General features: G+C 33.9%; 1 protein-coding gene and 1 pseudogene across 12 annotated transcripts; both read right to left on the bottom strand.

The window, feature by feature from the left end:
- Positions 1–1,232: 1,232 nt before the first annotated feature.
- Positions 1,233–13,778, bottom strand: LOC132266725 (pentatricopeptide repeat-containing protein At1g73400, mitochondrial-like). Of its 12 annotated transcripts, none has more exons than XM_059767704.1 (16): positions 13,501–13,778; positions 10,996–13,123; positions 10,779–10,899; positions 7,910–7,952; positions 7,695–7,791; positions 7,505–7,554; positions 7,272–7,382; positions 6,823–6,888; positions 6,164–6,237; positions 5,575–5,626; positions 5,364–5,455; positions 5,157–5,201; positions 4,905–5,017; positions 3,819–3,892; positions 2,154–2,532; positions 1,233–2,069 (listed from the first exon to the last, which is right to left on the bottom strand). In XM_059767704.1, the coding sequence occupies exon 2, from the start codon at positions 12,935–12,937 to the stop codon at positions 11,201–11,203; it is 1,737 nt and encodes a 578-aa protein (XP_059623687.1). In that variant the 5' UTR covers positions 12,938–13,123; positions 13,501–13,778; the 3' UTR covers positions 1,233–2,069; positions 2,154–2,532; positions 3,819–3,892; positions 4,905–5,017; positions 5,157–5,201; positions 5,364–5,455; positions 5,575–5,626; positions 6,164–6,237; positions 6,823–6,888; positions 7,272–7,382; positions 7,505–7,554; positions 7,695–7,791; positions 7,910–7,952; positions 10,779–10,899; positions 10,996–11,200. The 12 variants fall into 12 exon arrangements, with proteins under 12 accessions (XP_059623687.1, XP_059623686.1, XP_059623685.1 ...); XM_059767703.1 differs by lacking the exon at positions 6,823–6,888 and adding an exon at positions 3,250–3,298; XM_059767702.1 differs by lacking the exon at positions 6,823–6,888.
- A 2,683-nt stretch (positions 13,779–16,461) lies between these two features.
- On the bottom strand, positions 16,462–17,319 carry LOC132316370 (pentatricopeptide repeat-containing protein At1g73400, mitochondrial-like; annotated as a pseudogene).
- Positions 17,320–17,998: the final 679 nt, after the last annotated feature.

Here is a 17,998-nt window from a genome sequence, read left to right as displayed (position 1 = left end):
CACTTGTATTTCTTATTAAATTTGATGTAATATTCCTAAATTTAAATAAATTTGTTTGAATAATAATAATAATAACAGCACCTTGCTATTGTATATATATATTGATTTTTTTATTCCTGTATATATATTGATTTTTTTTTATATATTGCTTAATGGATGAAATTATCACTACCTGACTTGTGATAATTTCAGATCATTCATCTAAAACCTCTTTGTGACCCAAGTGGCAACAATAGAGAGGGCTATTCCATTAGTGGGCTATTGCTAATTTGGGCTTTCTTTGTAAGGTCACAAGGCCCATCACTTAATTGTCATCTATAATGAAGAGCGTCACCACTATCATCTGATTTCATTATATTTTTCAAATTTTGTAGTTAATAAAAATTAATGTCATTTAATAAAGAAGAAGAAGAAGAAAAAAAAGGAATCCATGAACATAGTTTTAATAAAATTAATTGTAAAAAAAAAATTAATAAGGGGGAGATGTGATTGAAAGGAGAACTATGGTGATCCAAGGGCGGATCCTGGAATTATCAATAAGGTGGGCTAATATTTTTTTGGGTGGCCTAATACTAGTAATACCTTCTTGGTTTTTTGGGCTAGGCTAAAATTACCTTAAAAAAAAAAAAAAAATTGGGGTGGGCACCCTTAGAACTACCTCATGTCAAAGGAGATTTTGGAGTGGATACTTATGGGATTGTTTTTATTTAGTGTCTTGTACCCTAAGTCACATGAAGCAGAAACGAAAGCAATAGTGGCAATTTAAGTCATGCATAGAAAAAAAGGGAGTAAGAACGTGTGTGTTTTTTTAGTATCTCATACCCTAAGTTATATAAAGCGAGAACGGAGGCGAGAGGAAAAATTTAAGTCACGCATAATGAGAAGGAGAACAAGAACGTTCACAAAGTATAAGAACGAAAGCGTGAAAGTAACACCAATTGAATATAACTGTAACTTCTAACTTATACTGATATTCATTGGACATATATGTTTTTCTTTTTCTTTTTTTAATTAAAAGGCATTTACTTTGTATTTTTTATTTTAATAAAGTCGAGTCTCTCTCTCTCTCTCTCTCTCTCTCACTCATCATCTACTTAGAGACGATGGGTAGATAATGCTTATATATATATATATATATATATATACATATACAATGACTAACACAAAGGAAAGGGAGAGATTTTGACTCGGTCTTCAATCTTCAGTAACAATTTTGACAGAAGCCAAGCTAGTTGAGTTACAAACAACCTAGACTTCAATTCAAAAACCATGTTAACACATTCTACACAGCCCTGACGGACCAAAACAATTAGCAACCAAACTGCCACTTATATTAAAAATGTCACGCATTGGCATATATGTGTTACAACGACATACTGAGAAAACTAAAAACCAGCAGCAATACAGTGACAGAAAAAGCCTGTTTCAAACAGCATATATATATATATATATATATATCCGGCTCTGTAATTATAAGAAAAAGTGCCAACTCCTTAAAAACTTTACGAAATGAATATCTTGATCAATTCTTCTTGTCATCCTCATCAAGTGCGAACAAAATTTGGATCAAGTCACGATCACAACCAATTTGAACCAAAGCTTTCAATCGATCAGTTATGTTTTAACCTTGATAACTTCTTCAATTCTTCATTTAGTCTAATTTTCAACTCAGTAGTTGAAGCATCTTCAATGGCTCGACTAAGGCGTTCAGCACTTGATTTTATAGCTGAACCAATCAAACTTGAAGACTGTTTCACCGCTTCACATAAAGATTATGCGACACTTGGAGTTTTCTTTTTTCTTTTATTTTTAGAACTCACTTCAACAGTTTTCCCGACTGTGCGAGATTGAAGAAATGACATTGATGCATCAATATCATCTAAATCGTCTCCAATATCGTCATTTTCACTCTCTTTTTCCTTGTCCACGTGTTCTTTATCCAATTTTCCCACAACATCAGCAGCCGTTTCAAAATCATTCCCAGTAGCATGGTCCTTTCCAAATATGGTGCATAGCTCCTTGTAATACGGAAATGGTTTGTCCTTAAATTTTGCAGCATTCTTGTGACTCTATAAAACAAAACAAAATGACAATTATTGCTACATCAAAATACAAACTAGACAGAAATAAATTTATGAAGGCTTAGCAAATACCTGCAAGTAGGTATCCCACACAGATTTCTCAGCAACCACACAATGCTTCAGATCATCGTAACCAAACCCACTAGTGTTAGGCCCATGTAGCATATCATGCACAGCATCAAAATGGGTTTTCAACGTCTTCATTCTTGATTTAATATGTGGTTCTGCCTTTAAACCCGAATTTGGTAAAGTAACTGCAAGTAGTTTCTCCACAGCTGCAATATGGTGTGGTTTGAATCCACACTCGATGTTTTAGAGGCCTGTGTTGTGTAAGTCAACAAGAGCATTGTTTAAGTCAACGACAGCCTCAATAAGCTTCATATCTTCTTCATCTGTCCACATCCGTTTATCTTTACCCCTTCCTCTTATCTGATCTTGTGTAAACTCCATCCTAACAACACAAAATATAGATAACATATATTTTGAATCAACTAGTAAATGCATGCCTCACATGCAAAATCTGAAAGAGGAAAAAGAAACCAATATATCAACCAAGCCATATAAAAAATAATAAAAAACTGATTATATATAGTAACCAATGCATAAAAAGTAACATGTCACATTAAAAAACACTTCTTAAAATAGAACTTATTATATAATTTTAAAAAGAAAGATACAATCCCAGTTCCGCAATGCAACAACTGGCATAGTACTGGCAATTACATTGTTGCCAATGCCATTCCGCTTTTTTAATATATTCTACATGAAAAATCTGAGTTGAGGTCACACTAGATAGACCAAAGAACAAGGCTTATTGATGAAACAAAAAAAAAAAAAAAAAGGTACAAGGCTTTGTAACAGGGACACTTGTTATTGAAGTACAGGTTTTGGACACAACACAATGTAGTTATAAAAAAAATATATCTGTTCGACGCATTTATTGTTGAACACGAGAATCTTATTAATTACATATGACACTTTATCCCTGGTAGATTAGTTACATATGACATTTTTCCCAGATAATCGTTTCTTTTCGTTTTTAATTTCATGACATTGAGTTAGATCAAATCCCAACCTAAACCATGGTTTGAGTATGCACCAAGGCTAAAACAGCTAGATACATCAAAAAAGGCTACAAAGGACTAGCAACAGTATGCAATGCCCTTACCTTATGATTCTTTTTAACAGAATCAAAAGAAACAACACCTTCAAAAAACCTGAAATTAGTAAACTCAACATTAGCAAGTATGAGCAGAACGTGTTTTGCATCCTTAAGAAGGTTCCTTGATTGATTACAAACTTCAACAGACAATAATTTAAAGATGCAAAAAATTATCTTAATTATTCAGGTAGTCAATGCAGAGGCTGAAATTTAATTGAGATTATCCAAATCATTTATTGATGCAGAGTTCAGAGCAAAAACAAAGGAGGATTCTAAGTTTCTAACCACTGTGCAAAAATCAACGAGAGAGGGGATGCATTGCAGATGGGATTATTAGATAATAGAGTAGGGAACATATTGCAATTACTAAACATAACCACGCATTAAAGCTAATAAAAGAGAACAAATGTTGCACAACAGAAAACAATGTATCATATAACTGAAACATTAAAAAAAACAAAAATGGAGAACCATCACCCACTCCATTAGAAAAGCACTCTCCATACTTATCGAAAAAATAAAAGGAAAAAGAAGAACAAGAAGAAGAAGAAGAACTATAGAGCATAGATACTTACATTTGGTCTTCCGGCCGCCAAACTTTAATCTTTGAGCCAACCAGGTTCTCACCAATTTTTTGTGTATCAGATGCCTGACACGAAAGAAGAGTCGCTTTAATAGAAATTGATGAAAGAGAGAGAGAGAGGAATTAGGCAAGAGATGCAATGTAATCATTTAACAATGGTCAGTGACCAACCTAAATGCAACCTCAAGTACAAGCACCACAATCAGCAACCACAAAACCGTGCTGCTCAAGTCAAGCTCAACAAGCACTTACTGTGCTTGGTATAAAATTGATTACACCAAGCAGGGTCAAGTCTTAATAAAGTTCAAGCTTGTTGGTGAACTTCTCTTATGTTTATTCAATCTCTTCTCTCTGACTCCCTTTTCACTTTCTACTCTGCTTTTATCATTTTCACTAATATTTTGTTAAGGACCATGTTCTGAAATCCTTATCCTTTCTTTACTATGAACTTAAAATACTTGGCAAATCCACCTTGAAAAATCTAAACCCTCCTAATTCCTAGAAGCTCGAGAGAGAGAGAAGAAAAAAAAATTGAACGAAGAGAAGTTGCCGGACGTTCTGCAGTAGAGAAATACTCTGCAACCAGAGGCAACAGCTAAAGGTTATAGGAGAAAACATAAATTTTGGAGGTTTTCGGAGAGTAACCCATGACATGGCACTGTGTCACAAATTCACAATCAGCCAGCCAGGACAGGTTGCCTGGCAGGTCAACCTGAAACCAGCACATATCGGAGCCAAGTTGAGATGTTTGAAGAATATCCAAAAAGCAAAATTTCATCAAGAGTGTTGAGAAAATATTTTAGTAGGCCAATGGTAAACAGAATGAACAAGCAAGATAATGTGAAAGATACATGCAAAAATGCAAATACTTTTGACCCCACCAAAATCACTTTGTTGCTTCAAAAACACTTAAATGTGGGTACTGAAAATTTAACATAGGAACAGAAAAACAAGGAAACAAGGAAACAAGAACAATTTTAAGCCGGTAATCAGCTAGATTTGCTAGGAACAGTTTGTCCTTGTCTTATATCTAAAAAAAATGAGGATACAATCCAACACAATTATCACCATTCATTACTTTGTAAATTCGTAGAGTACGCTTTCTCTTTGAATTCGTTGTCTTGGGGATTTCCTCAAAGTGGGCTTCAGCTTTAGCAAACTTTTTTTAGACCTCGGAGAAGAAACAGTTTTCTATAAAAATTCATAACAAGAATTATTTTAGAAAGTGGATTCAAGGAGAAAAAAAAAAAAAAAAAAAAAAAAAAAAAAGGTGAGCTCAAACATCAAAAGAATCATAAAAGAACAATTCACAAGCTAATAGAAAAAGTACTTTGTCATCAGAGGAAGCAGGATTCAGAAGTTCTGTTCCTTGTTCCTGTCAAACAAACACCACATATATATTTACACTAGACAAAGTAACGGTAGGAAAATTGAGGAGAAAAATATATCAGGATAAAATAAATATAGAAAATCATGAGATAGAGGTTACAACAACCAAATATATATATATATATATATATATTAACGGATAACCTACCCCATCTTCCACAGAGTCAGAATCACCACCGATAAACTGCCACCGTTCCTCTGTAAGATTACTATTTCTTCATCACCGTCAATATATCAAACCTGATTGATAATGGCAGTAATGTCAGGTAAAAATTGGCTCTATGTAACCAAAAAAGGTTACAAAGCCTGCACGAACAGTAGAACTTGAAAGGACCAGCATCAGTATGGAACGCCCTTACCTTATGTTTCTTTTTAACAGAATCAAAAGAAACAATAACACCTTCATAAAACCTGAAATTAGTAAACTCAACAGTCAACATTAGCAACTATGAGCAGAACATGTTTTACTGATAAGCAACTATGAGTAGAACATTTTCATCTTGCATCCTTGCGAAGTTTCGTTGATGGATTACAAACTTCAACAGACAATAATTTAAAGTCGTAGTAAAATTATCTTCATTTTTCAGGTAGCCAATGCAGAAGCTGAAATTTAACTGAGATTATCCAAATCATTTATTGATGCAGAGTTCAGAGCAACAACAAGAAAAGGCTTCTAACCACTGTGCAGAAATCAATGACAGAGGGGATGCGCAGGTGGAATTATTAGATAATAGAGTAGGGAACATATTGCAATTACTAAACATAACCACACATTGAAGCAACTAAAAGAGGACAAATGTTGCACAACTGAAAACAATGTATCATGTAACTGAAACATAAAAATACCAAAAATGGATAACCATCACCCATTCCATGAGCAAAACACATCACTACTTCTTGAAAAAATAAAAGAAAGAAGAAGAAGAACTATAGAGCCTAAGTACTTACATTTGGTCTCCCTGCCACCAAACTTTAACCTTTGAACCAACCAGGTTCTCACCAAATTCTAGTGTCTCAGATGCCTGACATGAAAGAAGAGTCGATTGAATAGAAGTTGATGAGAGAGATAGAGAGAGGAATTAGGCAAGAGATGAAATGTAACTCAAAACATTTAACAATGATCAGTGACCATCCTAAATGCAACCTTAAGTACAGGCACCACAACCGCCAACCACAAAACCGTGCTACTCAACTCAAGCTCAACAAGCACTTACGGTGCTTGGTATAAGATTGATTACACCAAGCAGGGTTAAGCTTTAATAAAGTTCAAACTTGTTGGCGAACTTCTCTTATGTTTATTCAATCTCTTCTATCTGACTCCTTTTTCACATTCTATTCTGCTTTTATGATTTTCACTAATATTTTGTTAAGGACCATGTTCTGAAATCCTTATAATTTCTTTTCTATGAACTAACAATAACTTGGCAAATCCACCTAGAAAAATCTAAACCCTTCTAATTCCTTGAAGCTTGAGAGAGATTGAAGAAACAAAATTGAATGAAGATAAGTTGCCGGACGTTCTGCAGCAGAGAAATACTCTGCAACCACGGACAACAGCTAAAGGTTATAGGAGAAAACATGCATTTTGGAGGTTTTCAGGGAGTAACCTATGACTTGGCACGATGTCCCAAATTCACAATCCACGGGCCAGACAGGCTGCCTGGCTGCTCAACCTGAGACCAGCACATATCGGAGCCAAGTTGAGATGTTTAAGAAATATCCAAAAAGCAAAATTTCATGAAAAATGTTGAGAAAATATTTTAGTGGGCCAACGGTAAACTGAATGAACAAGAAGATAATGTGAAAGATACATGACAAAAAAGTAAATACTATTGACCCCACCCCAATCACTTTGTTGCTACAAAAATACTTTAAAATGGGAAATGACAATTTAACATAGGAATAGAAAAACAAGGATACAAGAACAATTTTAAGCCAATAATCAGCTAGATTTGGTAGGAAACAGTTTGTCTTTGTATTATATCTATAAAAATGAGGATACAATCCAAGGCAATCACCACCATTCAACAGAATTATACATAATGCAATTACTTACTTTGTAAATTCGTGGAGTACGCTTTCTCTTTGAATTCGTCTTAGGGGTTTCCTCAAAGTGGCGTTCAGCTTTAGCAAACTTTCTTGTAGACCTCGGAGAAGAAACAACTTTCTATAAAAATTCATAACAAGAATTGTTTTAGAAAGTGGATTCAAGGAGAGGGCAAAAAAAAGGTGAGCTCGAGTATGAAAAGAATCATAAAAGAACAATTCACAAGCTAATAGAAAAAGTACTTTGTCATCGGAGGAAGCAGCAGAGGACTTGGAAGTTTAGTTCCTTGTTCCTGTCAAACATACACCACATATAGAGAACATTAGACAAAGTAAAGGAAGAAAAATTGTGGAGAAAAATATCTCAGAATAAAATAAATACAGAAAAACATGAGACAGGTTACAAAAACAAATAAAAAATTCAACTGATAACCTATCCCATCTTCCACAAAGTCAGAATCACCACCAATAAACTCCCACCGTTCCTCTTTAAGAATTACTATTTCTTCATCACCGTCAATATATAAAACCTGATTGATAATGGCAGTAATGTCAGGTAAAATCAGTTCTATGTAACCCCAAAAGGCTACAAAGCCTGCACGAACACTAGAACTTGAAAGGACTAGCATCAGTATGCAATGCCCTTACCTTATGTTTCTTTTTAACAGAATCAATAACACCTTCATAAAACCTGAAATTAGTAAACTCAACATTAGCAACTATGAGCAGAACATGTTTAATTGATAAGCTACTATGAGTAGAACATTTTCATCTTGCATCCTTAAGAAGGTTCCTTGATGGATTACAAACTTCAACAGACAATAATTTAAAACTCGCAAGTGGCACCAAGTAAAATTATTTCTGCTAATTTACTAACAAACTTCTGTGGTGTATTTTTTTTATAATATAAAAAATAAAAAAATAAAAGGTATTTGCAAAATGCAAGTAGTCTAAAATTGATAACCAAAATGAAGTCTCTCTCTTTGGAGAGAGTAGTTGTAACAATAGAAGGTGATACCCCTACTCCCATACCCAAAAGAGAGTTCAAAGAAGTGGAAGAAGAAGCAAGATCAAAGTGGAAGCCGTAGATAAGAAGCCAAAAAAAAAAAACTTGACCTCAAATACAACACAGTTTCCGTTTAATGTATTGAAATTAAAGAAAAAACCACTCATTACTTGACCACCTAAGGAGCACGGACACAGATACGACACGGACACAAACACGGCGACACAACAAATCCTAAAAAAATTGGATACAGAAATAGCGGAGACACGGCGAATAAATAGATATTTATAAATATATATATATGATATTGTACTTTAAGAAATTAAGAGTAATATTATTTTTTTATCAAACTAATAGTGAAAAGAAAGAAAGAAAAAAAATTGTGCTTTGGCGGGAAAAAGAGAGAATGATACAAAGAGGGTTAAGAAAGAAAAGAAAACAAAGAAACAAAGAGGATTAGGGTTTGTTAGAAAAAGAATTAGGGCTTAGTTAGGAAGAACCCATAGAAGAGAAAAAGTTCATGGAAACAAGAGGAAAAAAGGAAAAAGAGACACAAAGGATTTTGTTGTGAAAGGAAAAAAAAAAAAAAGTATCTAGGGTTTGTGAAGATGAAGAAGAAGAAGAAACAAAGAAAGAAAAGAGGGAGACAAAGAAGAAGAGGAAAAAGAAGAGAGAGAGAGATTGACCATCCACCGGGAGCAAAGCTTGGTCGGTGGGACAACAAGAGAGAGTCAAAGCTGATCATGCAAGAGTTTGAACATTTGAACTAAAATATAAGCTGATCGTGGCCTTCTTTGCTTGGACGTCTGTTTTAGGGAAGATTTTGACACAGGATAATTTGAGAAGAAGGAATCAGGTCGGGGTCAACTGTTGTTGCATGTGCCTTCGTGCTGAGGAGACGGTGGATCACCTCCTTTTGCACTACACCATGGCTAGGGACTGTTGAGATTTGATGCTTGGTTTGTTTGGGGTTCAGTGGGTCATGTCCAAATCCTCCAAAGGGTTAATTGAGGCTTGGAGAGGTTGTACAGTGAGGGTCCAAGTCTAGGATGCTTGGAGGGTTACACCTTTCTGTATCTGGTGGTATATTTGGCTTGAGAGGAACAAGAGATCTTTCGAAAGAAAGAATCCTATTTCTATGCTTAAGTTCTCTATTATCTCCACTCTTTTTGTTAGGTTATAGGGAGAAATTACAGCTTTAGAGGAGATTGTTGATTTTTTGGACTCTTTGAAAGTTTGGAGGCCCTTTTTGGCCTTGTGTAGTTCTATTGCCTTTTGAGGGGTTCTATTATATTGTCTTACTTATCAAAAAAAAAAAAAAAAATGTTAACTTTTAAGTAATTATGTAATAAGCATCATATTATTGAAAGCTATTAAACAACTCCTTATATTTACACTTCAACCTAGCTTTCTTTCTAAAACTTTTCTTAAAATCCCTAAGTGCTTTACTTTAAAATAAAAAATAAAAAATAAAAATGGGACAAGCGTTTCGGACACTTATACATGTCGTGTCCGATGCATGTACACGGAGTGTCCATGCCGGGTCTGCGCTGTGTCTGAATAATAAAAAAAATAAAAAATTAGATACATTTTTTGGCGTGTCCGACACGGATTCTTTGCCCTTTAGGCGTGTCCATGCTTCCTAGTTGACTACTATATTATTTCAGAGCATTCCAACAAGCCTACTGACCAAATTTTTTGCAAAAGCTACTAGGAATAGTAGCTTCAATGAACCCAAAAGCCATGCCAACTGTTGGCACAAGCGCCCTTAATTCACCTCTTACTATTTTGATGATAACAAACAAAGATAATAAGTGCTTTTAACATATTTCCATTTGAGATGCAGTTAAAAAGGAGCACCAATAAAGAACTAGGCATGGATTCATCAAGAAATGGATGACAAATGGAAAGCCTCTCTTCTCATCTGTGACCGATCAAATGGCTTTATAAAATGACAAATCATAACTGACGTGACCGATCACTTCAGCAATGTGATCGATCAGATTGATTCATTTGACCAAACAAATGGCCTCATATTATCGATAGGATGCAAAAAACAGTGAGTTTTGAAGTTGTAAAAAATTATCATGTGACCGAACACCTATCCTCAAAGCGTGTAGAAACATTGCTTTCACTTCATTGTCATATGTAACAAACAGTGACTAAAATATGCTACTTTTGATATCCACTATAAGATTTCAAAGTGCTCAAAGCAAAATAACAATGAAGATCAACTAAATCTTTATTCTTAACTGAAAAACAAAATAACATCAGCAGTAACAAAAGAAACCCTCTAAATATCTGTTGCCACATGCATTGAACAGAGTATCCAAGATTCAAGCCACAGTTTAGGCTGCATCACTATCAGTTTTCATGGTCCCATAATAGCACATCAACACCCTCAAAAAAGACCTTGAATATCATATACGAACAGGTGGAGCATTAGACGTGAGAAGTGAGTTCATATACAGTAAATTTTAAAAAGAAAAATCAAGGATGCTCGTTATCTACCTGGCCAAACACATGAAAGAAATTCAAGTGCACCAAAACAGAGGTAGCAGCTTTTTGAAGGTGCTGCCATAAAATCAAGAAAACATGCATTGGTCTTCCTTCTATGATGACATTCCACCTCCTAAATACAAATGAGAATACACTTCATCAATATCAAGTTTAAAATTCAACTGCAAATGCTTTATCCAAATTATGATGGGATCATTTAGGGAGTTACCTAGTCATGAGGAAATACCATATAAGTTCAAGAGATCACGCATCATTTGCAACCAAGGCATTGGTCTAGAGTTGTGGTAATAAGGCCTCATTTCTTGTTCCCATTCAGATTTCTCAAACAGCTAGAAATAGTGTAGCAGGGAGCTAGAGACACTTGTCATTCAACATTTCAGAACATATAACAAAAATTATTACTTTTGCATCTACTACTTTCCTCTTAAGCTCGTGCTCTTCCGCTTCTGACTCACTGCAAAACGACGTGCCATAGCAGGATTGTAGAATTTCCTCATATGCTCGGATAGCCTATGGATGGCTTGGAGATTACCAATCGCAGAAAGCTGCATTAGGAAGGAGTCAAAATTTCGATATGGCAATTTCATTCCCCTATTTACAACTTCTTCCAAAAGAAAACAGGCATCCTTTGTATTATTGGAACCAAAAAGTCCTTCAATCATCACACAATAACTATTTGTATCCCGTGCACAGCGCCTCTTATCCATCTCATTCCATGTCTCAAAGGCCCCATCTGGATCACTCATCTCAAAAAACATTGTAATTAGCATATTAAAAGTATGCACGCTGGGCACACAACCCACCTCAATCATTCTTCCATAAAGCCTAAGCGCTTCATCACTGTTTCTATTGTCACAAAGAACCTTGAGAAAACAGTTGTAAGTAACTATATCGGGAGGGTAACCTTTGTTTCCCATCTCTTCCAAGAATTTGTAAGCTGCATCAACATCCCTGGCCAAATACAAGCCTTCAATCAAATCCTTGTACGTTGAAACATCAGGGAGACATCCACTGTCTATCATGTCCCCTAGAAGTTTAAAGCATTCTTCCATTTTGTTGCTTTGGGCAAATGCCACTATCATGATTGCATATGTTTTTGAAGTGGGAGAAGAAAAGGTTGAGCCTTTCTTTCTCATGAACTCCAACAGTTCAGCAGCCTCAGTCACCATCCCAGCTTTGCAGAAGGTATCAATGGCAGTATTGTAAGTGAAATTGTCGGTTGTATGACCCATTTTGATCATATCTTCAAGTATCATCATCCCTCTGGCTGGGTTTCTGACCCTACACCACCCAAAAAACAAAATATTGTACGTGTTAGCATCCGGTTTGACCTTATTTTTAATCCTCTTAAACATCGCTTCCGCATCCTCAACAAGACTGCACTTGCACAAAGCATCCAAGAGCAAGTTAAAGGCATTGATCTCCGGCTGCGTCTTCACCCTTATTTTTTTCTTCTTGGCGAATTTCTGAAGATGGGTCAGATGCTTTTCGGTGTATTGTCTCAAAATGGTTAACAGAACTTCGACAGGAACAGAATTTTTTTTTCTTCTCTTCATGTAATCAAGAAGGTCACAAACAATCCGAAATTGCTTAACCTTGTATTTCGTACTAGATAGTATGTCAATTATCTCATTAAACACCCGAGATTCAATAGAAAAACATTCCTGATGTCCCACCCAAGTAAAGAATCTAAAGGCTAATTTCTCCTGGAAACGAAGCCTCCCGAGGACTTCCATGACCAATGCAGTGGTCAGTTTTATGCCAACTTGGTCAAGTGCTCCCTCCATATTATGCTCAGGACTGGAGTGATCTATAATAGTTTCGTAGAGCTTATTGCCATCATCTGTATCTAATGCCTCAGCTTCCAAAGGAGGCGAGGAAAGTAAGGAATTAACAGCTAAATTTGAACAAGAACGAAAACCAAAAGGCAAATTGATTTTCCAAAGACGAGGACCAAATCTAGGTGATAATGGTGTTGGATGGTGATGGTGATGGTGATTAAATGAAAATTGAAAGATTGCAAAACTTGGAAATTGATATGTAGATGTTGGTGAAGTTACGATTCTGGAGAAATTGTAAATAAGAAATCGACTAGTAGAAGCATATGAATATGAATACGCAATAGCCGAAAGAACTGAAATTCGCGACATTGCACAATCAAGAAAGAGCAAATGAGAGAGACGCCGTCGAAATAACCTTTGCAACTCCAATATCTTCTCCTCCCAGGACCCTGACACGATGAAACGGAAGAGATCCGAATGAATGGAAAGGAAAATATAACGAATGAATTCCTTCTACCTTTCACTTTAAATAGCCCAATTTCTGAGACTCCTTATCTGGATGGGAATCAACAAAATAGCCCAATTGAATCAACAAAATTCCAAAATAAAGAAAATTCTATACAAGAAAATAAATACACTACATATAATAAAAATGGATACGCTCGATCCACAATTTAACTCAAAAATTGAAAATCTTAGGGTAGAATTAAAATATCACTAACTCTTGACGCAGTTCAGAAATTATACTGGGCCGTCGTTTTGTTGATGACCTTGACACGAGACACGATGAAACGGAAGAGATCCGAATGAATGGAAAGGAAAATAAAACCTATGAATTTCACTTTAAATTGCCCAATTTCTGTGACTCCTTATCTGGATGGAATCAACAAAATAGTAATAATATAGAGAGAGAACAGAGAAAGAGGAGGCACCTCAATGAATCCGTGATGAGACGACGGCGACAATCAAAAACAGCAAGATGATGCGTTACTCAGTAAGCAAATTGTTTGATTCCGTAGTCCAAACTTATGAGAGAGAAAACTATAGATATATTGATACAGAGTACAATGCACAGTGAGAATGGGAAATATCTAAGGGCTGTCCGCCACGTATCCATTTTTGGTACTGCATTAAAAGTAGAGAAAAAACGTATCACCATAGTTCTCAAAATTACTTTTCTTTTTTTTCTTTTCTTTTTTTTCTTTTTTTTCGGACTCACGGAGTAATTATCGAAATAAATAGAAATATTTTAGAAGGAAAAAATATTTAAGTCACACAATTATTGTTCGGCTTAGCACGAGGTAAGTCAAAAATTTCTTTATGTGAAGTCAATCTTTAATAGCAATAATATATATATATATATATATATATAATAATTATTATTAAAACAATATATGTAAAACATTGACAACTATTCTCTTAATAATTATTTTGTCAAGTTACTCATAATAAAAATTCATTCATATTAAAAATAAAATAAAATAAGCAAAATAGGAAGATAACTAACCTTATAAGTTAGAGTCATAATACTCAAACAGAAAGATTATGCTGATTTTGTTAGGCAGAATGTAAGTGGCACAAAAAGACAAATTAATATGACAATCAAATGGTCCAGCTAACATGTCCATTAAAATAACTTGAATGTTCAAAAACAAAATTACCTTTTTATTGTCTTCTTGTATCCATCCTCTCTTTTTTAGGGTCACTTAAGTGAGATTATCGTTTCAAAAATAACTATAATTAAAAATCTCATTAAATTTCTTTTATAAATTTTATCAAAACACTATCTCTCTAGATAGATGTATAATAATATATAAATTTCTAGAATAATTTTGTTTTTAAAATTTTATCAAAACACTCTTCCCCTCCTTTAGATATATATATAAAAATAATAATAATAATAAGTGATGGTAATGGAGAAAAGAGTGAGAAAATAAAATAAAGAATGGTTTGACTATGGAATATAGCTGGACGAAGAGATATATTATTGGTAATTGAAATTCTTTGCTAATTCAGATTTTATAAAGACAGTTTTTTCTTTAAAATTTTAATCCTTTCAAGTGTAGTGAGAGGGTGATTTTTTTTATTTTTTTTCCCTGTACAATCGAAAGAGATATTTTTTAAACAAAATTGACTTTTTTTCAATTTTGTCAAAAGAAGTAACTTTATTTTTTGGTAATTTTTTATGGGTTCGGGTCAAATAAAATAATTTATTCAATAAAAATAACTTTTCTTTTTTTTTTTTGGTCTTATCAAAAGAGATAATTTATTCAATAGAGTTAATTTTTTTTAATCATCTTCCTTTTGTACTTTTTATTATTACTAATTTTTGGGATCTTGACGACAAATATAATTTATTCAATAAATATATTTTTTTGGGTTTTTTTTTTTTCTTCATGTCAAAAGAGATAATTTTTTAAATGATTACTTTTTATTTTTTTATCCGGCCAAAAGAGGCCATTTATTCAACATAACAAAATTTTATTTTTTTTGGTCCCTTAAAAAAAATTATTCTATTTTATTTTATTTTATTTGTGTTGTCAAAAGATACTTAAAATGTTAAAGATTAGAGACAAGGAGAGAAAATATGAAAGGGCAGTTGTGTTATTTAAAAAGTAATAATTATTTATTTGTAAATGTAAGATTTGAATTGTCAATTTCATTTAAGATTATAATGCAAAGGTTGAAAAGTAGAGTGCAGATATCGCTTCCCTTTATAAAATAATGAATGGGCTTTTGGTTATATGTGTGTGTGTGCAGTGTTAAATTTTAGATGGAGCAATTATACAAATATAAAAAAAATTCAATATAAAATTAAAAGTTCAGTGGGGGCAACTTGTCCCTATGTGACTAAGCCCTCCACTCTCATGTTTCGCATGCAAAAAAATGGATTCAAAAAATTATATGAGAAGGGCGGTCTTGAACAACAATACTCCCTTCGTCCCAAAATAAGTGCCATGCTTTCCTTTTTTGTCCGTCCCAAAATAAGTGTCCACTTTCTTTTTTCAAACAATATATTTCACATCATTCCAAAAATGTCCTTTGAGTTTAAATTTCAAACTTCAATATTTAAAACTTAAAAAAGCAACATAGTAATTGTTCAGGCAGACAATACATGGTCCCACATGTCCCTTTAAAAATTACTACTCACTTATATTGGGACGGAGGGAGTGATATATAATGGAGTATCATTATAATTTAAGTAGAGCATTAATCTTAAATTTTTTAATAAAAAAGTAGGGATATTTTTTAAAAAAATATAGGTAATTTTATAAACAAAAAAAAAAATTAGTGGGACAACTTCATGGCCTATGCATGTTCATACATACTCACACTTACTCCCATTATTTGTGATTTCGATCATAATGTACTCTCACTTACTCCCTATATGTATAACTTAGATCATAATGCACCATCATAGAATAAAAATATAGACTACATCCATAACGTAAAATAGATCATAGATGTATATTTATAATATATAAAAGAGGACAATTTAGTGGTTAAGTTTTTAACATTAAACGGAGGGGAAAAAAAATAGTTCTCATAAAAATACAAATTTCGTTCACTACTTTCAATATTAAATACTATTTGATATCAAAATTAATTCTGCTATAATATTTTAAATTCAATTTCAGTAGTACAATTATGAAAAATAAATAAATTATTGCCATTTCTTTTAAAAATCTCACGAATCAATGTCAAATCTCTATAAAAAAAAATGTGCATCAATAAAGAGATTCGCGGGAAGGATGTCCAAACTCCACGAGATCCTAGTTACTAATTCGTTTTCATAAAACAGCTGTCACTAGTTACAAATCCAAAATTAATGGTTGGGTGAAACCAAGTGGATGTCCAAAATTAATGGTTGAACAAAAGGTTGCTAAATTGACTTATTTCTTTATCATGTCCCCTAGAAGTTTAAAGCATTCTTTCATTTTGCTACTTTGGGCAAATGCCACAATCATGATTGCATATGTTTTTGAAAATGGGAGAAGAAAAGGTTGAGCCTTTCTTTCACATGAACTCCAACAGTTCAGTAGCCTCAGTCACCATCCCAGCTTTGCAGTAGGTATCAATGGCAATATTGTAAGTGAAATTGTCGGTTGTATGACCCATTTTGATCATCTCTTCAAGTACCATCACACCTCTGGTTCGGTTTCTGACCTTACACCACCCAAAAAAACAAAATATTGTACGTGTTAGCATCCAGTTTGACCTTATTTTTTATCCTCTTGAACATCGCTTCCACATCCTCAACAAGACTGCACTTACACAAAGCATCCAAAAGCAAGTTAAAGGCATTGATCTCCGGCTACGTCTTCACCCTAATTTTTTTTTTCTTGGTGAATTTCTGAAGATGGGTAAGATGTTTTTCGGTGTATTGTCTCAAAATGGTTAACAGAACTTCGACAGGAACCGAATCCTTGTTTTTTCTCTTCATGTAATCAAGAAGGTCACAAATAATCCGAAATTGTTTAACCTTGTATTTCGTACTAGATAGTATGTCAATCATCTCATTAAACACCTGAGATTCGATAGAAAAAAATTTCTTGATGCCCTACCCAAGTAAAGAATCTAAAGGCTAATTTCTCCTGGAAATGAAGCCTCCCTAGGACTTCCATGAGCAATGCAATGGTCAGTTTTATGCCAACTTGGTCAAATGCTCTCTCCATATTATGCTCAGGACTGGAGTGATCTATAATAGTTTGGTAGAGCTTATTGCCATCATCTGTACAACTATCAGGTGTTTAATCTAATGCCTGGTAAGTGGGGAATTAATAACTAAATTCGAACAAGAACAAAAAGCAAAAGGCAAATTGATATTCCAAAGACGAAGACTAAATATAAGTGATGATGGTGTTGGACGATGGTGGTAATGAAATGAAAATTGTAAGATTGCAAAACTTGGAAATTGATATGTAGATGTTGGTGAAGTTATGATTCTGGAGAAATTGTAAATAAGAAAACAACTAGTAGAAGCATGTGAATGCGCAATAGTCGAAAGAACTGAAATTCTCAACATTGCACAATCAAGAAAGAGCAAATGAGATATATATATGTATAGAGAGAGAGAGAGAGAGAGATGATGCACCTCAATGAATCCGTGATGGCACCTCAATGAATCCGTGAGAGACGTCGAGAATCAAAAACAGCGAGAAATGTGTTATTGAGCAGCACAAACGATGCGATACCCAGTAATCCTTGAGCAAATTGTTTTATTCCGAACTCTAAACCTATAAGAGAGAAAACTATATATATATATATATATATATATATATATATATATATATATATATTTCACCTATTAGACACAATTTAGGTCTAGTCGGGCCAGGATACACACTATCAATGGGGACAATAACGGTTTATTTATTTATATTTTTATAATAAATTGAAATCAGGAAATTTCGATTGATTAGTAAAAAT

Source organism: Cornus florida, unplaced genomic scaffold, assembly GCF_030987335.1.
Source record: "Cornus florida cultivar Cherokee Brave unplaced genomic scaffold, ASM3098733v1 CherokeeBrave_3.0.0_Hap2_Chr07, whole genome shotgun sequence".
Classification (NCBI taxonomy): domain Eukaryota; kingdom Viridiplantae; phylum Streptophyta; class Magnoliopsida; order Cornales; family Cornaceae; genus Cornus; species Cornus florida.
Note: the sequence above shows the minus strand (reverse complement) of the source record. Positions and strands in the feature narration are given on the sequence as shown.

Bases quoted from the DNA above. Each gene is read 5' to 3' on its own strand.
- LOC132266725 (XM_059767706.1), bottom strand. From the start codon at position 12,937: ATGTCGCGAATTTCAGTTCTTTCGGCTATTGCGTATTCATATTCATAT.